At 38.8% G+C, this 25,466-nt stretch overlaps 1 protein-coding gene across 1 annotated transcript; it reads left to right on the top strand.

Annotated features, from left to right (window-relative positions):
- Positions 1-2,560: 2,560 nt before the first annotated feature.
- On the top strand, positions 2,561-24,136 carry LOC107592636 (max-binding protein MNT-like). The gene is made up of 7 exons (XM_016282176.1): positions 2,561-2,893; positions 9,228-9,786; positions 9,938-9,979; positions 10,365-10,476; positions 10,812-10,862; positions 12,580-12,601; positions 22,807-24,136. Exons 1-7 carry the CDS (start codon positions 2,821-2,823, stop codon positions 23,541-23,543), a joined length of 1,596 nt encoding a protein of 531 aa, XP_016137662.1. The 5' UTR covers positions 2,561-2,820; the 3' UTR covers positions 23,544-24,136.
- Positions 24,137-25,466: the final 1,330 nt, after the last annotated feature.

The raw sequence follows: 25,466 nt of genomic DNA, 5'->3' as shown, positions 1-25,466 counted from the left end.
TTTTTGCTGTTAGTGTTTTTGTTACTTCGGTTAAATGCACACTAATTAATTAATTTTATTTAGGATGTTATTATTTATTTTAGAGATATTTATGTTTTTTTAATTTATTTATATTTTTTAATTGTACATTTTAAAGCTTGGCAATAATATATTATAATAATATTATGACAATTTTCTTAAGGTCACGATGAAATGGAAGCGACAGGTCTGTTGATGAATTATTGAAAAAGAAAAAAATGTCAGGTGCGGACTTGGTTCTGTACATCTGTTATTGATTTGATTCACCGGAAGATGTGGTTTTGACATTATGAGGTCAAAAATTTTGCTAAAAATTAAACGTGTGGATGAATTGTTCACACTGAAATCTGTAATATGCATTTAGAAAATAGGTATACATTTCATTTTATGCTGATTTTAAAGATATATGAATGGATCCACTGTTTAGATTTTTTTTACTTGACACAATTTTCTGCTGAACAATATTGCTTTGGATTAGATTTTTAAAAAACATTTCGCATTTCTCAGAAGTTTTATAAAAATTTCAATCAAATATAAAAACATGATAAAAAATGTTGGGCTTTCTCTGATTAATTTTTTTAGAATAAACAATATCATTTAAATACATGTTAAACTATTTTTGTTAGTAACTTTGATTCTGAATTTAACCAACCCAAACCCAGTTTACCTAAGAGGCAATAGTTTCCTGCTTTTACAAATGCTGGACAAAGATTGTCCCCATATATTCCTTAGACATAAAATATTTGGAAAGCCAAATAACTCAATAATAGGTTGTGTTCCTTTGCACGTCCCGTCTCTGGAATGCCTTTTTGGTTGTTTCACAGGAAGTTGGAGTTAGTATAAACGTCCTGAGAGGAGCAGGCTTTCATAACCGGAAGCAGTGGCGGCAGCAGCAGTCACTGAGAGGACCACGAGCAGATAATGTGTGCTGGGAGTCACGTGAAGCTCTCCAGGCTAAAATTCTACTCGAATTGCTCCAGGGGCAGATTCTGAAGTTGAACCAGGAGCTTATTCTCCATTTCCGTGCATGTGAGAGTCTCATGAAAGTCTGAGGGTAGAGCAAGTTTATGAGTGTGTTTGCTTACCCTCTGCTTTGACCTTCTCAAATGATTAAAAGGAAATGAAGAATGACTTGACATGTGCATAGCAGTTACCACAAAGCAACAGGATTTTGGATCTCATGTGGAAGGCTGTTTCTTCTACCAGAGAGACGTAAACAGAAATGTACGGCTGTTCTTGTAAGGTTTTTCCTTTTGAATGAGATCATGTGCAATAGCTGTTTAAAAAGTCATGTGGGAAATTGCAGAGAAAGTTCAGATGCAGTGGCGAAGGGCTTAGAAATGTCTTATCGTCTTATTAGGATTATTAGTAATGTATAGTGTATTTAAACACCCTATTTAATCAATGCATTTCAACGTTCAAAATTTTCTGTCCTCTTTTTGTCACCAGACCCTTTTCTCCATCTCTGCTGCTCTCTCCTTCTCTTCAAGTTCAAGTCTCCCTACTGTCCTGCAGTACACTGCCTCACCGGTCACCATGGATACAGTCACATGACTCACCCTATATTCAGTCAGCACATGTATCATGGCAGCAAAGAAAAAGATTCTGTATCTCGGATGAAAAAGGGCAGCAGAGTGAACTGGTGGTGTTTATTGCTCAAAATGAGGGTTTACTGAAATAAATGTTAATGTGGTGACTATATTTCTATAGAAAAGTTGCATATCTCTGGTCACAGAAAATGGTTCATTTTTATGAATTGATGTAAATATGTAGTAGTTTAGGAGGCCAAAAATAGTCAGTTAAGTATAACTTTTACTTTTAAAAAAAAATTAAATAGCGTTTTATAATGCTGTAAAGCAGTGTGTGCTGTCTATATTTCAGAAATGTTTTGGATCTTTGTCACAGAATGGTCACAGAAAATGGTTCATTTTTATGAATTGATGTAAATATGTAGTAGTTTAGGAGGCCAAAAATAGTCAGTTAAGTATAACTTTTACTTAAAAAAAAAATTAAATAGCGTTTTATAATGCTGTAAAGCAGTGTGTGCTGTCTATATTTCAGAAATGTTTTGGATCTTTGTCACAGACATTGCGTTTTGATCCCAGCCAAATCATGGTGACAGTGCTCTGTAATGTTACTGCGGACTGTTTATCGATACTCACCATCTGTTTGAATAGTGACTGAACCATAGGTCGACCTGCAGGTTGCATTTTCGTTTTTAGTTGGCGTGCAAAACGCGCAGAATGACACCCATGTGAGCAGATACCATGCCTTGCGTGGCTGCTTTCCTATTGGCTGCTCTGATCTCATGATTTATTAATCAACGAGAGGCGTGGTATGTGTAGGTGTATTGCGTAAAACCTGGATCCGACGTTTATATTTGAAGCGTTCTACTTAGGAATTTTAACCAACACAGAAGAAACGTGGTGGCATACGCATTACTGACCTTATGTCAGTTTGTGTTCTGTCGTAATTCGTCGAATATACGCGATTATTAAAGCGCTGCCATCTCCGTGTTTTGACAGACCAGCGTGCGGGGGGCGGGGCATCGGTGCAGGGGGCGGAGTCCAACTGTCTGTACAATGGCCAGAAATGTTGACTGAATAACCCGCGCCATCTTGTTGTGACTCCTCTACGTGCGTGGAAGAGTGACTTCAAGGGGGATCCAGTCACGTCTTTCCTTTCCTTTTATTTTTTTTATAGACGAGAAGATTGGATCCCAGGCAGAAGCATTTGAATCTATCTATTTAGCATTTTTAATTCATTTCCCCAATCGTTTTTGGACCATAGCAAGAACCAGAGATGAGTATCGAGACGCTTTTAGAGGCGGCGAAGTTTTTGGAATTGCAAGCCCTGCAACAACAGAAAGCACGTGGTAAGAAAGGAAAAATATGGGGACACGAGCCTTTATGACAGGCAGAGGGTCACTTTAACGAATCAGTGTTGTCCTCTAATGTAGTATCCGGTTAATATGAGACATTGTTGCACGGGATGTCACAGGCTACGTGATAGCAGGTGACATGAAATATTGTCATGTTATAATACGCCGATAATAAGACTCTGCGAAACTGCAGTATAGTATGCTTACGTTTACTTTGTAGTTTTCCGGATAGTGACAGCCATGTATTAAAATGCAGATAATGTATGTTTATCAGCTTTGACTGTTGGGATAGTTCGTGATTGAATACTTCCTTGCAGTGGCGATGTAGAAAAACATACCTGCTTGCTTTTAAGGGCGGTGGCTTACAAGTACGTGCGCGAGTGCCAGTTCAGTTGCGCTTTACATAATGACCCAAGTATCACATTACGCGGCTCTTATTTGCACCCTTTCTGTAGAAGTGAATGGATATAATGTTTTATTGGATTTTCGCCGAGTGTTTTCAGCGCAATTGCACAAATGTTGTTTTCTCTCTCTGCCGCTCTGCATGCGTCCACTCACTGGCGCTTTCTGAAGCGCCTCGGTGACGTGTCTGTCATAGCCACGCCCTCATGTGAGTTCGCGTGGCAGAGCCCGCCCCCTTCTCTCCATGTGCGCGCCAGGCGCTGCTCTGTGTGTAGGGCGGGGCTTACGAGGCTGTGTGTAGGCTTACAGCCAGAGGGAAAGTAGGACAGTAACCCCCTGCTTGCTGTTCCAAAATGTACTGCAGTTATATAACACACTCCTGCAGTTTTGGTTCATCGTGTTGCTCTAACAAAAATACTGGAAGAATGACATTCTCAGGGATAATTTACATGACAAGCTTGTTGACCATGCAATCTGTGGACCAATAAATCAGTTATTGATATATCAATTAATCAACTATTTATGAGGATAAATAGAATTAACTATTTGAAAATCAAAAAAGTATATATATATATATATATATATATATATTATATATATATATATATAGTAATTTGCAATTGTATACTTGATTTTTTTTAGCTGATTTTCTAATTCTCATTTATATATCAAATGCATTCTCATGATTCAATTTTTTTTTACTAACATGTATTTTACTCCAGTCTTAAGATTGTGACGGAAGTCCTCTCGGTCAGTTTCACTTCTGTATATTTCACCACTGCTGACTGTAATTCTACTCAGCATGTGACTCTGTAAAAGCATTCAGCCAGTAGTTTGAAATGCTGGGCTGTAAATTGCATTGCACACTGGTGGACCATCATTTCCTGTGTGCAGTTACACTTTCTGCCCTCTATAGCCGTTAAATAAGTACACCAACTTTAGGCAGTCAGGTGTTGTCCAGGGAAATGATGTGAAGAAGAATCTGAGGGCTTCTCTTCTCTTGTTTGACACAATCAGAAGTGTTCAAAGAAAAGTGAAACCTTGATATGTGTTTATGCATGTGGGAGGTGTTTTGTCCTCTTACAGATATCAGTAATGCCATTAATCAGCTGTTAACACCGCTCCAGTGTCAGGAAAGCGAGTGTATTTAAAGGAACTGAACAGTCACATTTTCATTTGAAAGGCTTGCTGTTTCATGTGTATTGTGCTTTCTTGTGTATTCTGCTAATTGGTTGTTTGGTTCCTCCTCTTTTCAGCAGGAGGAAGCGTGCGCTGTTCAAATAACATAGTGGTGACTGGTGGGGGTGGATTGCTGCTCTGTGATAGGCTGAGATTAGTTTGGAGCACTTTCACCACCCCCTTCGCTGACACACACGATAAGAATGCCTGTCTTAAAAGTCTCATTATCCTCTGAGTGCACATGATTTGATGCTGTCCGGCTTTTCACCCTAATGAGATTCATGGCGTTCCAGGCACACACACACACACACACACACCTGTGTCTTTTTCAGTTTATCTAGGACACCTTGAATTCCTGTGCGTTAAGAGGATTTTTTTTAACTGGTAGCATTAGGTTGTGCAATGATACATTTTTTGATTGCCATTAATTGGATGATATGAAGCAGAGTTTTCTTCAGTGTTATGTTGGTAATACGTTTTTAAGGCTTTTGACCAATTCAGGTTGTTATACATATTATTAGATGTGTGCTAAAATAGTTGGAATAATGAAAGCAGTAATGTAAGGGACATACTGAAAGCTTTTGGAATGACTTGACTTGGATTAACCATAAAACCGCTGATCAGGTAAATACTCCACAACAGTCAGCTAATATCTAAATGCACTTTAGCTGAGCAAAGCCTAAGAGTTTATCGGGTGAATTCAGTGTTTATGTGATTTATACTGTTCTAGTGTAGATAAAATGGCTTAAAGATGTCTAAAGGTGAAGTGTAATTTCTGTCACTATGAATTGAAACAAAAAATAGTTTCTATTCATCAAAGAATCCTGAAAAAAATTTATTATGGCTTCCACAAAAATATTCAACATTGATTATAATAAGTGCTTTTTGAGCTGCAAATCAGCATATTAGAATGATTTCTGAAGGATCATGTGACACTGAAGACTGGAGTAATGATGCTGAAAATTCAGCTTTGCCATCACAGAAATAATTTTTTGTTAAAATATATTAAAATAGAAAATTTAATTTTCTTAGTTATTTGAAATGTTATTAATGTTTCACAATATTACTGTTTTTACAGCCTTTGTGAGCATAAGACACTTATTTCAAAAACATGAATAAAATCTTACTGACCCCAAACTTTTGAATTGTAGCGTATATATACATTTTCTATTAAATCGGTTATTATTTATTTATTTTTCATTTTTTAACATTCAGACAAACAGGTTGCTCTGGTAGCCAGTGTTGCCGTGTCGTGCTGCTCAAACAAACACAGTAGTGTTGAATATGCCACACACAATTGACATTTTTCAGGAAAATCAACCTACGAGTGGGTTACTTTTAGTTGCCTTGGTTTGCACATTAAACTGGGGATAAACATTTACCTAAAAAAATGTGATTGAATGTTTTTCAGCCTGAATTCAGTCTGCGACCAATCCTTTCACCTAAAATAGATGTAGCTTCCTTAATTGCTTTACTATTGAATAGCAGTGGAAGTCCTTTAGTGCATTACGTAGTTCTAGTTCTCCTCTCTGATTGAAAAAGTAGTTTGTGTGTCTCTCCAATGTCTCTACTATTTCCTAAACATTGTCAAGTCGGGTGCAACAGCATGTATTATTGATGCTGTAGTTTTGGCAAAGGTTCAAGAGGCCGTCCTGTGGTGTTTTGGAGCAGCTCTGCTTGAAGAAGGGAGTGTGCTAGGAGGGGGACGAGCATCATGTTTCCATTTAAGCCAGAGAAACTTTAGCCTGAAGCCTGTACACCATGTGCTCTAACAGTGTAATCTCTATCCTCCACTGTTAACCAGAAACACTCATTTGTCTGTACGCACACAAAAGCTCCTTTATTAGAGTTCACTCTGAGCTAGATATAATCTCAGGCTGGTTTATAGACCCATTTTGATTTGTGGCTGCCCCGTCTCCATCATTTGCCCCAGTTTAGATGAGATGTCATCACATCATATGTTGAAGGTCAAAAGTTACCTGCAGTGTCCAACATATAGTTCAGTCTTTACATTTCCTTGAACACTGTTTACTGGATCACACTGAGAGAGACTGCACACAAGAGAGGACATCCATTTTGATTTAAAAAAAATATATTTTATGCTTGCTTTGGATGTTAACTAAAAATGTATAGACTGATAAGTACTTTTTTTTTAATTAAAAAAATTTGATTGTCATATTTTATTACCATGTTGGTTATTGGCTGATATATATATATTTTTATTTATTGGTATCACTTAATACTGAAAACAGTTTTATTATAAGTAACTAAAATTATTTTTGGTAATTGAAATAAGGCTAAAATAAAATATAATAAAAAATATCGGATGTAAAACTTAAACCTTAATGTTGGCTAGGCAATTAACTGAAATAAATTTAAGTTATAACAAATAATATAGTTAATTAATACAATTAGTAAAATTGAAATACATTTTTTTAAATAGAAATATAAAAAACTAATAAAAAGTCTGAAAGCAAATAACAAAATTACTCACTTAAATTAAAATTAAAACGAAATAAAATTGAAAATATGAAAATAGTAACTTAACCTAATTCAAAATATGAATAAATACTATAAAGGTACAGTGGGGAAAAAAAGTATTTAGTCAGCCACCAAGTGTGCAAGTTCTCCCACTTAAAAAGATGAGAGAGGCCTGTAATTTTCATCATAGGTATACCTCAACTATGAGAGACAAAATGAGAAAATAAAATCCAGAAAATCACATTGTAGGATTTTTAAAGAATTTATTTGCAAATTATGGTGGAAAATAAGTATTTGGTCAATAACAAAATTTCATCTCAATACTTTGTTATATACCATTTGTTGGCAATGACAGAGGTCAAACGTTTTCTGTAAGTCTTCACAAGGTTTTCACACACTGTTGCTGGTATTTTGGCCCATTCCTCCATGCAGATCTCCTCTAGAGCAGTAATGTTTTGGGGCTGTCGCTGGGCAACACGGATTTTCAACTCCCTCCAAAGATTTTCTAGGGGGTTGAGATCTGGAGACTGGCTAGGCCACTCCAGGACCTTGAAATGCTTCTTACGAAGCCACTCCTTCGTTGCCCGGGCGGTGTGTTTGGGATCATTGTCATGCTGAAAGACCCAGCCACATTTCATCTTCAATGCCCCTGCTGATGGAAGGAGGTTTTCACTCAAAATCTCACGATACATGGCCCCATTCATTCGTTCGTTTACACGGATCAGTCGTCCTGGTCCCTTTGCAGAAAAACAGCCCCAAAGCATGAAGTTTCCACCCCCATGCTTCACAGTAGGTATGGTGTTCTTTGGATGCAACTCAGCATTCTTTCTCCTAATTCTTTAAAAATCCTACAATGTGATTTTCTGGATTTTTTTTTCTCATTTTGTCTCTCATAGTTGAGGTATACCTATGATGAAAATTACAGGCCTCTCGCATTTTAAGTGGGAGAACTTGCACAATTGGTGGCTGACTAAATACTTTTTTGCCCCACTGTATATTAAAAATACTAAAATAACACTAATTGAACATTTATTTTTTCATTCTCATTTCACATATTCTTTACATTTATATTATCATTGCTGTCATCTAACACTTATTTAAAGGGGTCATATGATGCGATTTTTTCCTTTCTCTTTGGAGTGTTACAAGCTGATTGTGCATAGATAAGATCCCTGAAGTTGCAAAGACTAAAGTCTCAAAACCAAAGAGATATTCTTTATCAAAGTTAAGACTCTGCCATGCCCCCCTAAAACGGCTCGTTCTAACACGACCCCACATATCTACCTCACTATGTGGAAATATTTGCATAATATGGCCCAAATGTGCACGCAAAGAAAGAAGGCGTGGTTTCAGTAACCGCAGTTAGTGTTGAAGCAGCCATGTCAGGGAGATGCTGTGTGTTTCTAGGCGAAAGCAAAAGCACTTTATTTGGCCTTCCGAAAGTAGATGCATTTAGGAATCTTTAAGATTACTTACAACAGAACAGCAATGCATTTTATGGACGACAGTTTCGTGAACCTAGGAGAGGAGGTGCTTCTGAATCAGCTACTGTTTTGTTATTAGTTTAAGTATTTGCTATTGACTGTTCAAATGCGGAGTATTGCACATCGTGTGTGTGAGAGAGAGAGAGAGCGAGAGACACAGACACAGACACAGACACAGAGTCACATCACAGTGGAGTCAGCTGTCTTAACCGTGGCTTGTGTACTGCAAACACATACCAGCTTCATCACTGTGTCTGTCACGCGACTCTGTTCCCCTTTCGGGCTCTGTCTTTACATTTATTTTGAAAGATGAAGCTCACGATTATGGTAAGGGGCGTTACATTTCCGATGAGTGCTTGTGGTGTTCGGCCAATCACAATGCACTGGGTCAGCTGGCCAATCAGAGCAGACTGCGCTTGTCGGAAGGAGGGACTTTGTAGAAAACGAAGCGTTTGAGAGAGGCGGGGCATAGAGGACCTACAATAATGTACAGTATTTGAAAAATAATGTGTTTTTTGAACATTAAAGCATGTCAACATATTCTGTTACACCAAATACACAAAATAATGATCTTTAAAATAGAATGACCCCTTTAAAGTGAATCTTTAATTTAATAACACTGTTAAATGTAATCTTTAGCAAATCTCAGAATGAGTATCCATTTTTCTAACTGTGCCTAAATTTAAATATTTATTATGTAAATATCAATATGGGCCATTGAATAACCAGTAGGTTCTGAATATGGACAAGTAATGTAAATTTCGCTGTATTTCTTTCAACAGAAGAGAATGAACTTCAGGAAAGGCGGCGTCGTGAGCAGGAGTCGGAGAAGCGGAGAGCAGAAGTTAACTCTCATACTCAGCCCATTCGAATTAACCATGTGACCTGGGTGGAGGAGTCTGGACCTGAGCACCGCCACATACCTGCCCCAGCCCAGCCTCCTCCCCCTCCCCCCACCATGCCCATCACAGTCATCCCCATTCCGGTGGTGTCCTCCACTTCTCCCACCCTGCCCCCACCCCCCACCACAGCTCTCAGCCCGTCGGCAGCACCCCGCCTTACGCCACCCAGAAAAGACACCCATTCACTGCCAAACCAGCAGGCACTTCACCAGTGCCCCCTCATCTCATCTCAGGTGAAGGCAGAGCCCACATCACTGTCTCAATCCAATGGCAACAAACCAGCCCAGCAGCTCCAGACCTACCTGGGCTCCATCGTCACAGCTTCCCAGCATGCACTTCTCCCTCAGCCTGGACCTCCTTCAGCCCAACCCAGCCCTGCGGTCAGAAGCAGCCCGCCCGATGACCACCGTAATTTGGACGGCAAGAAGAGACCTGGAGGGTGAGTCAGGATGTGAAGCTGTTATTTATCACCATGTTAACCATTGTTTAAGACTGAATCATGTGAAAACTTTTATAGTTGGTTTTACAGCTCTGAGTTTGTATTATGTTTGAGAGCTAGCTATTAAAGACCATATGACCTGTGTTTACAGGGCAGGAACGAGGGAAGTGCACAATAAGCTTGAAAAAAATAGGTAAGGTTACATAATGTTTTTCCACATACAGTGTGATGTATGTACACTATCGTTCTAAATGCACGTAATAACAGTAATACTTTGAAATATTATTACAAATTCAAATACCTGTTTTCTAGTTGTTGAACATATAAATTATATATGTATACATATTATATAAATTAAATGTATATTATTAAACAAATACCTGTTTATTTGTTACATATGTGAACTAGATATATATTGACATATTTAACAATTAAAAATTAATATATAGTACTTAATGATTGTCTCATATAAGTCTATTATGAAATATAAATGTTTATATAAATCTAATTATAAATAAGTGCTGACACCACATAAACCCTTATTATAATTTTTTTTATAAATTATCTCCTTTTCTCAGACGTGCTCACTTAAAGGAGTGTTTTGAGACCCTGAAGAAAAACATCCCTCATGTTGACGAAAAGAAGACCTCCAATCTGAGCGTTCTGAGAAGTGCTTTGAGATACATTCAGGTAAGATCAACACTACCTGCGCTGATAGATCTTCATTTACATGTTCACTGTCTGCTGTACATCTGTATCTCGGCCCATGCCATCAGACTTTGATTTGAGGTGTATATTTGCACATTTAAACAATGCAAGAGCAGGAGGGAATACCACACGCTGAGGAAGTCTTAAGTTTGTTAGTTACAGTTCTTTAATCTGAAGATTGATAAACTGAAAATGAGATATTTCCAGTGTTGCTTTGATTGATCTAAAGCCGTGAGATTAAACATCACTAATCGAGTTTATTTGCAGAGGGAAAATGGATAGTTGCTCTCCTGCACGTAATAATCACTTTAATGTAGCTTGCGCCAACAGTTGTACACGGAAGCAGCTCCAGGTGGATGTCGTATGAGGTCAGCTCAGAAGTGACGCACGCGGAAGCGCAGGGGAGAGATCAAAACAAAGCAACGGTAACTAATTACAAGTATAAAACGAGGATTTGTAAAGAAGAATGTCGGAGGATTTCGATATAAGCCGAGAGGAGACTGTTTTCCTTTGCTAAAGTAAGGAAACTGCTTCCTTTGCTCCTGTTAACAAACGCTGGTTTTCACAATACTCCGCAAGCTAGATTAAAGTGATTATTACATTTTGAATATGGATATTTTTCTTACAAAACGCTTCGATTCGCTACAGGGGGCTTTTGTTCACCCCCCAGAGCCGTGTGAGACACTTTTTTTTCTCTATGCTTTTTTTACGCTTTTTATTTAACTACTTTTGGACTGATGCGTGCAACACCCACTGAGTGGCATTGGTTTTCGCAAAAAAAACCCCCGTCCAATTGCCACTCAAAACTAGGCCAAAACTTGCCCAATCACATTTAGAGGGGGGTTCCCCAGTAAAATTCGCATTCCAGGAACTAAATATCACATTAGGGGCGCTTCAACTCGCGGAAATGAAAAACAATCCACGGCAACAGTGTTAAAGTAGCCCAGTTCCACGGGAAAACCGCAGACTTGGCAACACTGATTGATGTAAAAGAGGAAAGCAAGCATTTGGACCAAAGCACTGTGAGGCAAGGGAGGGGGAGACTCAAAATTTTTGCCCCGTTTGCGTTTTGTTGTTTTACTACTTACAAAGTTATTTAAAGTATAAAACATTGTTATTTACAATACACAGCGTTGTTTTTAATCATATTTTTTTGGGGACAACTTCAGATGGGGGGGAGGGTCCTGTCCTACCCCCCGGGATTTCCGCCTATGCCAGCGCCTCATTCACACATGTGCACACATAAGCACGCCTAGACCCTTTAGGAGAAGAAGTAGAAACCCAATCAAATCAAAGGATTTGATTTAGCCGAGGCACAAGACGTGCAGGAAACTAGGGTAGTGTGGAAACAAAACTTGTGTCACTGGATCCCGGCACCGTCACCACCCCCTCCTTAAGCCGCTTGCCTCTGGCCATTGGAAGATTTGACGGACCGACCCATCCCACCCATTATAGCTCTTTCCCGCTCTCTGCTGTCTGTTGCTCAACCAGGTTTAAGGTGTATTTATTTAAAGCACATGGCCTGTTGAAAACAACTAGCCATTTGCTATGATTTTTCCAGAATGTGATCCGTATACTGGGAGGTTGAAGCTTTTTGAATATGAATATGTGGCTCTGTTGTATTTAGAAAATCATATTTTTGATTAAATGTAATTAGTCTTGGGAAAATGTAGATGTACACACTACTGGTATTTAGCTACACTATAAGAAGGACAAAGTAGCTGAAAGTAGCAACTATCTGGATCATAAATCGCACATGTGCACACATAAGCACGCCTAGACCCTTTAGGAGAAGAAGTAGAAACCCAATCAAATCAAAGGATTTGATTTAGCCGAGGCACAAGACGTGCAGGAAACTAGGGTAGTGTGGAAACAAAACTTGTGTCACTGGATCCCGGCACCGTCACCACCCCCTCCTTAAGCCGCTTGCCTCTGGCTATTGGAAGATTTGACGGACCGACCCATCCCACCCATTATAGCTCTTTCCCGCTCTCTGCTGTCTGTTGCTCAACCAGGTTTAAGGTGTATTTATTTAAAGCACATGGTCTGTTGAAAACAACTAGCCATTTGCTATGATTTTTCCAGAATGTGATCCGTATACTGGGAGGTTGAAGCTTTTTGAATATGAATATGTGGCTCTGTTGTATTTAGAAAATCATATTTTTGATTAAATGTAATTAGTCTTGGGAAACTGTAGATGTACACACTACTGGTATTTAGCTACACTATAAGAAGGACAAAGTAGCTGAAAGTAGCAACTATCTGGATCATAAATCTATTGTTATAGCACAAAGTCACTCTATAGTCAATATACATAATACATAATGTATTTATATATGTATAAATAAAATGCATTTATTTAACTATATAGTCAACTAAATAGTCAACCTGAGTGATATTTGTCTAGCACAGGAAAACTAAAGGTGTCAGTTAGGATAACATCATTAAACCACTAATTAATTAAACTGCTAATTAATTTAAGTATTATTATTATTATTATTATTATTATTAACTAATTAATTTACTGTAAATTAATAAACAGCTCATTTAATAAACTTAATAAAGAGCAACATTCCAGTGGTCAAAACTAAGCTGGTGAGTGTGTTTGCAACTAGATTTTCCCCTAGTCTCTATTATTGGTACCGGTACTGAGAGCAACATTCCAGTGGTCAAAACTAAGCTGGTGAGTGTGTTTGCAACTAGATTTTCCCCTAGTCTTGACGCTGACACACTCTGCTCCTATTTGACTGAGAGAATGGGCAAACCTGTTACATGTCGAAGATTGATTCAACCCTCAACAGATTCAGTTCGTTTCATGTTACTGCTGAGTGTAATGAAATAGCAGACATGTATGACCCACAACTTTGGCCGGCGGGGATTTATGTTCGCCGTTATATTGAGGCTCATAAACCTAGAGTAAACAGTGACGGCGCGGCCCTCGGATCAGGAGGGGGGGCTGACTTGCAAGAACATCGGCCAGTGCCTGACATTACATCTGCAGGCTTACAAAAGAGCAGTAGCTTTGTGGGTGCTCGGGATAAACTGAACTAAATGAAGATCAATATCATGTCATATAATGCTCGAGGACTGTGTGTTGGCCATAGTGATGCAGATAAATCACGCCGGTTTGTGGTGAATAAACTATTGGAGTCCTGTGATGTTTTGTGTGTCCAAGAGACTTTCCTACCTAAGCAGGACTTGAAAAGTCTGAATTCTATACATAAAGACTTCTGTGGGGCGGGTGAATCTACTACTGACCGGAGCACTAAAATAGTTCAAGGTAGGATACCCGGAGGTGTTGCAGTATTATGGCACAAAAAGTTTGACCATCTAGTTAATGTGGTTAGACTGGATGTTGATTTGGCTATAGGAATTGAGTTCAGTGGTGGTGGGAAAAAGTTAATCATTCTGAACATTTATACACCTTATGAGAGTCCCCAGAATGAAGATGAATACCTTAACAGGTTGGCTTGTGTTATGTCCTTTATTCAAGATAATGCTACCACATGCTTTTTTATTGTGGGTGATATGAATGTGGATGTTTCTGATGGTAGCTCCTTATTTGCCAATCATTTAATTCAGTTTTGCTCTGATAATGGTCTGGTCCTCTCCAGTAAAGAACATTTACCTGCTAAAAGTTACACGTATATCAGTGATGCATGGCATACAACCTCATGGTTAGAACATTGCATCTGCACAACTGATGCACATGATTCCTTAGAGTCCATGAGAATTAATTATGACTTTGCCACTACTGATCATGTGCCTTTTTCTGTCTATAAATTTGGGCAATTTACTTACACTTTTGTCTATGAGTATCAACATGCAGGTAGGGAAATTAGATTGGTTTAATGAAGTTGTGAATGTCTCCCCGCAAGAAGTTTATGATGCAGTTATGATGCTAAAAGATAATAAGGCATGTGGTATGGATAAGATATCTGCTGAACATTTAAAATTTGCAAGTAGAAAATGATATCCTTTGCTCGCTATTTGTTTTACTGGGTTTTTAGTTCATGGTATTTTGCCAGATTCTGTCTTATCTGTTATGTTAGTGCCTATTATTAAAGACAGAGCTGGTAAAATAAATAGCATGGATAATTACCGGCCTATAGCCTCCAAGGTTATTGAAAGGATTTTATTGAAGAAGATGGAACATTTTGTCCTGACTTCTGATAACCAGTTTGGTTTTAATACCGAAACATGTCACTGATGTGTGTTTTTTTGCTCTAAAGGAGATTTTAGATTTTTATAACAGGCATAATTCCACAATTTTTGGAATTAAATAATTCCAACAACAAAAAAAACACAATAAAAAAATTTGCAAGTAGAAAATGATATCCTTTGCTCGCTATTTGTTTTACTGGGTTTTTAGTTCATGGTATTTTGCCAGATTCTGTCTTATCTGTTATGTTAGTGCCTATTATTAAAGACAGAGCTGGTAAAATAAATAGCATGGATAATTACCGGCCTATAGCCTCCAAGGTTATTGAAAGGATTTTATTGAAGAAGATGGAACATATTGTCCTGACTTCTGATAACCAGTTTGGTTTTAATACCGAAACATGTCACTGATGTGTGTTTTTTTGCTCTAAAGGAGATTTTAGATTTTTATAACAGGCATAATTCCACAATTTTTGGAATTAAATAATTCCAACAACAAAAAAAACACAATAAAGTGTTTTATTGATGCTTCTAAAGCCTTTGATCGTGTAAATCATGAAAAGTGTTTTTTTTTAAGTTTTACAATAGAAGAGTTCCCAAATTTTTTGTGAGAATTTTGGCTTTTTGGTATGCTCATCAATGAATGTATGTAAAATGGGGTAATTGTGTGTCTGCTCCATTCAGTGTATGTAATGGTGTCAGACAGGGAAGCATTTTGTCTCCCTTTTTATTTAATGTTTATATGGATGATTTATCAAAGCTGTTAAATGGTTGTAGAACAGGTAGTATGGTTGGTAATACCATTATAAACCATTTGATGCAGATGATTTGGTGATCTTTTGTCCGTACAGTGCTGGTCTTCAACAGTTACTGAGGATTTGTTCTCGATATGGTTCATATGGTTCAGTTTAATGAATCACTAATTATTTTTGGAACCAGTTTGTTTACATTTATAGTCCATTTACTGACATCTATGTTTATTAAAATGAATCAGACTTCCTACATTTGAGAGGACATGTAGGAGTATGTTTCAAGTATTTTCAGAGCTCGCTGATACCGTGTGACAAAAACAGAAATGTAGCATTTTGTTACACCACTAGTTGTGGGATAAAGTACCTTGTCAGTGAAAAGCTACATTATTTTGCAATGGTGCCTCAACTAGAAAAGTTAGTAGCATGGCTAGTTATAGTTAGTCACTCTTGATGTATTATTATTAATGACACTCAGTAATTACTGTCTTTGAATGTTTTTCTTGAAGGAAAGGTTTGTGGGAAGCTTGTGTACATTTTATTGAATGTTCATAGAAAAGCTAGTCAGCTGTTTCCCAGTCAATATCTGTTTTGTTCTTTTCCTGCTAAAAGATTAGTGTGTGCCTGCAGGTCTCTCTTAATGATTAGTGTTGTGTTTGTGTGTGTACGGGCCATGGGTGGAGGCAGGCGCATACGCACACCTCACCTCCACGCGTCTGCCTCTGCATGCGCTCCTGTCTGCAGCCCCTCCCACTTTCCCCTCACTGACCAATCGGCTCCTCCCGGAACTGAATAAGAGGATTGTTTGATGAGATTACTCTTCATTTTATTCATCTTCATGGCACCTGATTCACATATTCCTGTGACGTCATGCCAAATCTGCTTTTTGACATCCAAAGTGACTAGTGACTGAGTGAAGACAATGCTTATCTGTATTAGGCCAGGGAATATACCAGTGTTGTTATTTTTGTCTAAAACAGAAAAGACTTTACATTAACTAGCAATAAGCAATACATTTGCTACAGTATTTATTAATTGTTCTTAATGTTAGTTAATAACTATACAACGGTTAATTGTTAAATCATGTTTCCTCCGTTCCATAAAAAAATAACAGATGAAATTAACTAAATAATTAAGATTAAGATAAATTAAGATAAATAAACGCTTTATTAATGAATCAATTCATTTCAACTAATGTTTACAAAAGGAACCTTATTATAAAGTGTTACCACTAAAGCTATTAAAATGTTAATTGAAATAAAATAAAATATGAATATTAGATGAAAAACTTAAATTCAAAAAATTGAAAGAAAATGAGTTGCCTTGGCAACTAACTGAAATAAATTTGAAGTTAAAGTACTAAAATTACTAAAACTAAAGCTGAAATAAAAATAAAGCTAACAAAATGGCTAAAACTAAAATGTAAACAAATAATGGAAAATCTAAAAATAAAAGCTAATTCAAATAATTCAGGCAATAATAAAATAGTATAGTAACAATACTAAAATATACACTATTACACAAATTCTATTACACACTAATACTAATTCTAAAAAAACACACTAACATACTGTGAGTCTTGGGAGAAAATAAAAGCTGTTTAATTTCTCTGAATATTCCGAGAAATTCGCTTGTCGTGGAAAATCTATGAGGAAGAAGTCACACCGCATGTGGTTTTGACCCACGCTTCATATTGCTTGCAAATGTTGATTTGAAAAGCATAAATGTTCTATTAAACTGCAGATTTGGATTCATTCTTCATGCTATACTAGCCTCATTTTATGTCCCATAAAACCAGACTTTACGTGTTGTGAATGAATTATGATGACTGTTGCTTTAAATGTTATCCTATGAGTCTTGGGAGTTTCCCAGTTCTGTCTAGTAGCTCAGAGCTCCTCCTCCCTCTGTGCTTATTTTCTTCCTTCCCCCACTCTCGCGTTCGTCATGTTCCCTGCCATGGCCACATGAGTAGCGAGCACATGGCTAGACAGGGCCGCGTGACGTCACCCCCTCCAGCTGTTGTTCCTGCAGCAGTACGGCACACTCGTGGAGCTTGATCTTAGTTTAGCCCCATCCCTGAAACCCCCGCATTAGGTGCTGCCGTTTATTTAAGAACCCTTGCAGGACCTGTTTTGCTTAGCAGGCTGAGTGGATTGTGAAATCTACAAGGTCAGTTTTTTGTCCTTGGCACAATGTGAAATCTTTTGATGTAGTTGCATAGAGTAAATATCAGTGCACTCACTGAATTACATTCACTGGATTTATGTTTCAATCAGTTCTGGTGTCTCAGTAGGATTGTGATTGATGAGTAAAACCAGAATGAATCCTGTGAGATCCACCTAATTCATTTCCTGTCTTTGTGTAGCAGTGCGTGTCGGCACAAAGGCCTGTGTGGGTCAGTTGGTCATCTATATCATGCTCTACAGAAACTAGTAGCTTTTTCTTGTGCGATTGGATCACATGATTCCTCCTATGCATGCTAAAAGTCCCATTTGTCTTGTATAACCACTGCAATTTCAATGTAGCTGATTCAACAAGTATTATTTGCTAAATGTCAGCCTCATCCTCATTTCTACATGTCTAATTTTGATCTGTCCAATTGAGTTGCACCATCTGTTGATAATTTGCTTTAAATGGAAAATTCTGTTATCGTCTATCCATCCTCATGTTACTCAGAACTGTTAGAGCTTTTTCCCCTCTGAAACACAAAGGGAGTTATTAGCAAAATGACAAAGCTGCTCTCTTACAACACAACTGGCTGTCTGGTTCAGTGCAATTATAATTATAATGAATATATTTGGCTTAAATTTGAACCCTGGTCCTCCTCCTGGCTAATACTTTTTTTATACACTTCCATTGAAAAGTTTGGGGTTTGTAAAATTGTACAATGTTTTTGAAAGAAGTCTCTTATTCTCAACAAGGCTACAATTATTTGGTCAAAAATACAGTAATACTGTGAAATATTTTTGAATTGATTTGGTACTCATTTATTATTATTATGAAGGTTGAAAACAGTTCAGCAGTGATAAATTATTTTTATGTTTAGGACCAACAGGTCTTGAACAGACCAAGTTACCAAATGCCTCAAACTGGAGTCACAGGACATCCTTTACTGCAGGCTTGTTTATGAGGAAGAGTGTGGCTGCAACGTGGCTCTCTTTCTCTCCCTTCTTTGTTCAGAACTGAGTCTGTAAACACAGAACACCCCTTCCCCATTTAACACTGCATGTGACATTGTCGAGTTCATTTTTGCCTCATGCAAATCTATCATAAGCATGCACACTTGTATATACATAAACATGATGACACACATGCACACGTTTACATGTGCACAGTCATGGGTGCGGGGCTTAAGTGAGTAAGTGATGATAGCAAACCGATGGTGGAGGGTGGGGTCATGTGCCAACAAATGCTAATTAAAGCCGCTGTCAGCTCATCCTTCGAGTCGACTCTTAGTTTGAGAGCTGCTGTTCCCACAGATGTGACCTGATTTTACCTCCATATCCTCCAGAATATGAATATGACAATGATTCACATTCATCTCCTCCTGAAACACCATCCAGATGTTGTTATTACTGTGCAGGAGATGATAACATCTCATATTCAGTCAGGAGCAGGGTTATTATTGTTAACTAAAACTGAAACCATAAAAGCCATTTTCATTACTTGAAATAAACATGAACTGAAATAATAAAAAAGTTAACTTATTTTATTTCAGCTAGTTTCCATTTCTCATTTTGTTTCAGTTTAAGTTGGACCATTAAATAACTGAAAGCTAAATAAACTAAAAGCTAAAACTACAAAAGCACACAACAAAATTAATACAGTTAAAATCTAATCTGAAATATTAACAAAAACTACAAAATAACACTGGTCAGGAGATGGTTTAGCTGTTCTGGGCGGAAGCAGGAGAGAGGGAGTGAAGGGGCCCCAGTCCACAGATCAGGAGTTCAGTGGGTTGCAGTGTTTGTGGAGCAGGCCAGCCTGTGTGTGTGTGTGTGTGTGTGTGTGTGTGTGTGACTAATAGAGGCAGGCATGCACAGCTGTGGGCTGGAGCTGCGCCTGATGCAGCATACAGACCAGAGAGCTGTCAACATGCCTCATCAGCGGTGGGAGGTGGGGTCAATGAGGGCTTAGTGGAGACAGCCAGCAAGGAATGCGCCAGACCCCCAGAGGAAGGAGGGCGCGCTAGTAAAAAAGACCAGGGACGGCTCTTGTGTAACTGTCTTTTACGGGTGCAGATGTAATGTTAGGAAACGCTTGCACTGAGATTCAGGTTTAGATTTGTGCGGTGGTAGAAATGTGTGCAAATATATGCAGCCTGTGAGTAAAAACATTAAAAAATATTACAAACTTTGAAAGATAGTGTATATTAAAGGGGTCATGAACTGCCTTTTTTATTATTTTGTACTGTTCTCTAAGGTCTACTTATAATGTTATCAAAATTTTGACATCCAAAAACATAATTTAGAAGTAACAGGCTATTTTCTGTCCTGTTTTGTCCGCCCTCATCGGAACGCTGTGTTTGAATAGACTCAGAACTAAATGTACACTGTTATGATCGGCTTACAGTTGTGTTAACTTGTGTATGTTTGACAGTCTACTTCACAGATGGATGCTGCTGTGATTTAGGTTTAAAAACACTTAAATGATCTGTAATAACAGACAATGCAATAGTGACCGCATAATAAAAACAGTTACTCAAACTTATGTGGTGCGACATAACTGCAGGATCCAATATAGTCAGCACAGCATCGTCTTTTAGTTTCAGTCTTTCTGAAAATCCTGCGTTGACTTGTGCCTTGTTTGTAAATAAATCCATTGTAAAATGAAGTGAACAAAAGGACCAAGTTCTTACTGACGCGGTCTGGATCTTCGTTAAAAAGTTGATCCACTCTTTCCTAATGTTGAGATCATGCAAAGACTGTTTTCCTACAGAGGCAATGCAAAGACTGTTTTTCCACAGCTTGGCACTGTACAGTGTCTTGTTGTGATTTGGAGCCATCTTTATCATATGGTTTCTGCATAGACCTGTGTTTGCCTCTCTCGTTATTCATCTACTACATGTGTGAATCGGTGGGCGGGGCTAAACGGGCATTGCTGTAGGAGCAGGTGTTGATGATCTTCTGCGGAGGCGGTGTTTAGCCACACTGTTACGTCATAAAGTGGCACATTCCACAACCTGTCGTTTTGGCAGATTGGCTTCAATATAAGCTGTTTTTAGACTAAGTTCTGAAACTTATAGGATGTTTTTATAGTACAATGACCTCTTATATGTCAAAAGATCAAGGGGATTTTGATTTCTCAGTTCATAACCTCTTTAAAAAAGAGCAAATGTTTGACTAAGAAAACAGCAGAAGGTAGTATTGGTCAGTAATGTTAGGCCTAAAATAAAGGCGAAGCTAAGTAAAGGATCGACTGAGGTCACACATTTTCCTGAAGATTGTATTCTACTATCGTAAGTTCTGCTGCTCTGTTTCATTCTGTTAGTGTTGTTACAAAGCTTGTGTCCGGCACACCAGACCTATATATGGAGCTGCTGAGAGGTGCTCAATCAAACAGGCTTTATACTGCTGCCCAGTGCAGACAACACATGCTCACACTGTCACACTCTGCTGCCTGCTCACTGTATCTGTTACCATGGCAACTGTGACAGTTTTCAGCTGTTGCCTTGACAACAGTCGAGTACTCCACCATCTAATTTGCTCAGACAAAGACACTGACACCTCTGAGAGGCAAAAGGGCACTCTGAGCTTTGGAAAGGATGTGGCGTGTATCAATTGGCCCAGTGACCTGTCATTATTCACAAGAGCGCAGCAGAACAGAGACCTAATCGACCCTGAGCCGAGCTGCAAGTCCTACTTTATCTTCTGTTTTGCGATCTACACACACCTGTACACATATCAAATGACTGGCCTGGATCTTTTTTCCACGCTATTATTATTTCTTCAGGGCCATGCTTGTCCAGCGCACGTGGTGTGGGAAAAGGATGAGCTGTGTAATATGTCCATCTATGACCATTGTCATTGCTCATTGTTTGAGGGTTAATGTGTCAGTAGTGGGTTTCTTTAAATATATTATATTTTATATGCACTTATTTTGCTGATACATATCAAAAGTAATTTGAATGTGCTCTTTATTTGGCCATTAAGTTTCCTAAAGAGCATATCATTAGACTAGCTTCATAATCATTTCTGATGTTCAAATGTTATTATTATCGATATTATTATTATTAAAATGTGTGAATTGGGTTAATTTAATTGTAAAACAATTTAGTAAAAAATAAAAAATATATTTTTAACTTTTAAAGTTCTTTCTGTCAGACATATTACTGATCGCCATGTGTGATTTTCTAAGTTTAAGTTTAGTACAAACACTCATTCCCCTTTTTAAAAAAATAGTCAGGAGGGGTTCACTAGACAAAAATCTGTACAAAAAAACATAAGTCAGCCCACAAGAGATATTTTTAATTGCATACACAACCATTCAAAAGTTTAGGATGAGTAAGATTTTTTTAAAATAAAGAAATTTACTTTTTTGCCCCACTGTATGTTGACATCAATAAAATGTATTTTTAAATGTATTTTTGTTATAATAATGATTATTATTATTATTGTTATAACTTTGTGTAAAATTGTTGTTCTGTTACTACTTGTATTAATTGTATTACCATATTATTGTATTACCATTTTCACCTTATGGTTGCATCACCACCTCGGGTGTGAATTATTCTCTTAATAGTTCAACGGCTCGTCGTCAATTATTCCTTTCTTAAACTTAATTCTACTCCACTGCCAAATATATATCGCTGCACATCATGGTTTTTAGTTTAGTGGAGTTCCCCTTCTTTGTGCACAGACCCCTTAATCTCTCTCTATCCATCCTCTTAAAGGCCTTAGCTACTGCTGTGTTCTCGTTGCCTGTTTGTTTCTCATGCGTCAGCTGACAGTGCAGGGAAACTGGGTCACTAATGCCCAGCCCAGTGTGTGCAGTGTCTTGCCCTCTGTCCCTCCATTCTCACTCTATCTGTGTGTGTGTCTGGAGTTTCACTGATCTACAGTTTCCCTCATGTTTGTGAAGTTGGATCAGTATCTGTGTGTTTTTGTAGGTATGTAGAGATGTAGTCTTGTTTGGCACACTTACACTACCCAGATGTCTACATGTGATTGGCCAGGCTCCTGTGTCATGGGCTCCTCCCACTGAAGTTACTCAGCGTGTGTACTCGTGCACAGCAAGTGAATGCCTTCCCAGAAGTGGGAGGTGCTGACCGTCTAAGACTTTACCCCCCATTCCCTCAGCTCAACTATCCCCTGTCGCCGCCGCTGCCCCGATCACAGCACCCGCTTTGACCTCAACCCCAGCACAGGCTCCTAACGGCCCGGCATCCGCTCCTGCCGCACAGGTGAGGACCCCGCAGGCACTACCTCCGCCCCAGACCCATGTAGTGACCGTGGCCAGCCTGCAGCCTTCCGTCATCGCACATGCGGGATCGGCATCGCACGCCTCAGTCATCCAAACCGTCAACCGGGTGATCCAGCCGGGCTCCAAGCATGTGGCCCACATCGCCCCTTCCTCCTCGAGCTCGGGCCCGCTTTGACCTCAACCCCAGCACAGGCTCCTAACGGCCCGGCATCCGCTCCTGCCGCGCAGGTGGTGACCCCGCTGGCACTACCTCCGCCCCAGACCCATGTAGTGACCGTGGCCAGCCTGCAGCCTTCCGTCATCGCACATGCGGGATCAGCATCGCACGCCTCAGTCATCCAAACCGTCAACCGGGTGATCCAGCCGGGCTCCAAGCATGTGGCCCACATCGCCCCTTCCTCCTCGAGCTCGGTGCAGCTGGCCCCCGGACCTCAATCTATTAGCCACATCACTGTCGCCCATCTTCCGGCAATCTACTCTCAGCCTGTCACAGTCACACAGCCGGCTGTCATGAGTCACATCGCGCAAACGCTCTCTCACAGCCAGATGAATGGCACTTCGGTGACCAGCACGCAAGCCGCCGTGGTGGGCAAGCAGATGCCAGTGGGCGCTCAGATGGTTAACCATCACCCTCAACTGGTGGGCCAGACCGTCCTCAACCCTGTCACCATGGTGACCATGCCCTCCTTCCCAGTCAGCACGCTAAAGCTGGCCTGAAGCGCTGACATACAGACCCCTAGATAGAGTATAGACACTTATAGACTGGCCCGCCTTGTCCGCCCCGTTTGAGACTGCAGCCACATGCAGCACTGCATTCAAACAAACTATAAAGCTAAAGGACACCGTACATTCCAAATGAAACGAAAGTATATAAAGCAACACAAAGAAATTTATTGAATGTCAAATACTATATAATGATATATAATAAAAGAGATGTTTTATCTTTATGTGTGGGCAAAGGCAAAGTCGAGAGTGCTTGTGTGCTGCTCAGTGTGTTTTAGGCTCTAGTGGAGTGTATTATGATGAAACTGTGGTCCGATCCCAGCCTAGATTGACCCTTAGCCAGCCTAATATGCGTGACTACTGGTTTAAATGACTTAGTGAAAAGGCAGCCCCCATAATACCTCACACTAGCTCCTCAACTAACAGCACACCTCATGTGAAGACTCTTCTCAGCTCCCGCTAGACCAGGTTTAATGTACTGTGTTGTGACTGATGTAAATCCTAAACCGGTTCTTGAAGTCCCTATAGTTCTTAAAGAGATAGTTTATGTCGTTCCAACCTGTGTGACTTTCTTTCTTCTGCAAAACATGAACATGAAGAACTGTTTTTGTCAGTACAATAGAAGTCAGTGGGGTTCAAAACAACTCAGACCCTGTTGGCTTTCATTGTCTGGACAAAAACACTTCAAAATAGCTTCTTTTTGTGTTCTGCAGAATAAAGAAAGTCATAAAAGTTTGGAACGACTTGAGTAAATAATGACAGAATTGTCTCTTTTTTTTGTTGTTGTTGAACTGTCGATTTAAAATCAATTTACCAGGTCAGTTTGACGTTACCACTATAGTTGATGCGAGATGTAGCATCATAATTACACTGGAGAAATGATTTTCTTAATATTTGTTTGTTTGTTTGTTTGTTTCATTTCAAATATTTGTAAATTCCTAAAGCAAGATACATTTACTTGAGAAGGAAGATGAATTAAGATATTAACCCCCAGTTTCACAGACAAGGCTTAAGCCTAGTCCCAGACTAAAATGTAAGTCTGAGCTGTTTCAACTGAAAGAAACCTGCACTGACTAATCTTAAAATATATCAGTGCCTTTGTTTTGTCTCAAGATGCACACCAGTAATGTTTTTTTTCTAAGCACGTTTATAAAAATTGCTTAAATGTCCTAATTGAACTATGATCTAATCCTAGCTTAGTCTAAGCCCCGTCTGTGAAACGGGGCCTAAATGTTTCAAAATTAAGTAAGCTTATGCTTTAAACAAACAAACAAACAAAAATCTGTTGGCATAAGAAAAATAATATTTTCCCTTTTAATAAAGTTTATCTTTCTTGCCCCACTGAAGCATAAACTCACTGACTTTTGATATTTTTATTCAGAAAACAAGACTTAATATCTCAAGTCATTTTGTTTTGCAAGTGTATAAATATATGTTGATTTAAAAATGTTAGGTTTTTACTGGAAATCAAGACAAAAATCCTGAGTAAGAAAATCATTTTTGCAGTGTACAATAGTCAATCATGTAGTTGATATACATTTTAGACACCAGAAGCGTATGTGAGATGTCTTTTTACAGCGTTTAAATGATTTATCTGTAGTGCTCTAGCTGGCATAGACACTATTGTTGTGTGACTGTCACATGAGTCTGGGAATCTGACAGGAGTGCCTTTTAACGTCAATCTGGAGTCCTGTTCAATGCTGCCCCCTATTGTTCTCTTGCTGCAACTGCACTCTATGTTATTCACTAACAAAGCCACCTACAGTACTTACATCCAAGCTCAGTGGTGTATGAATTCAGCTCCACTGAGGGGAACCATCTCAAACAGCCATTAGTTTGCAACAGCGCAAACGTTGTTCTGGATGTCATTGCGAATGTATTGCAACACATTCAATGCCTTCATCTTGCCACTGGTGA

The sequence above is a fragment of the Sinocyclocheilus grahami genome, unplaced genomic scaffold (genome assembly GCF_001515645.1).
Source record: "Sinocyclocheilus grahami isolate Dianchi unplaced genomic scaffold, SAMN03320097.WGS_v1.1 scaffold155.1, whole genome shotgun sequence".
NCBI lineage: Eukaryota > Metazoa > Chordata > Actinopteri > Cypriniformes > Cyprinidae > Sinocyclocheilus > Sinocyclocheilus grahami.
The sequence above is the reverse complement of the archived record's forward strand: the minus strand, read 5'-3'. Positions and strand labels throughout refer to the sequence as shown.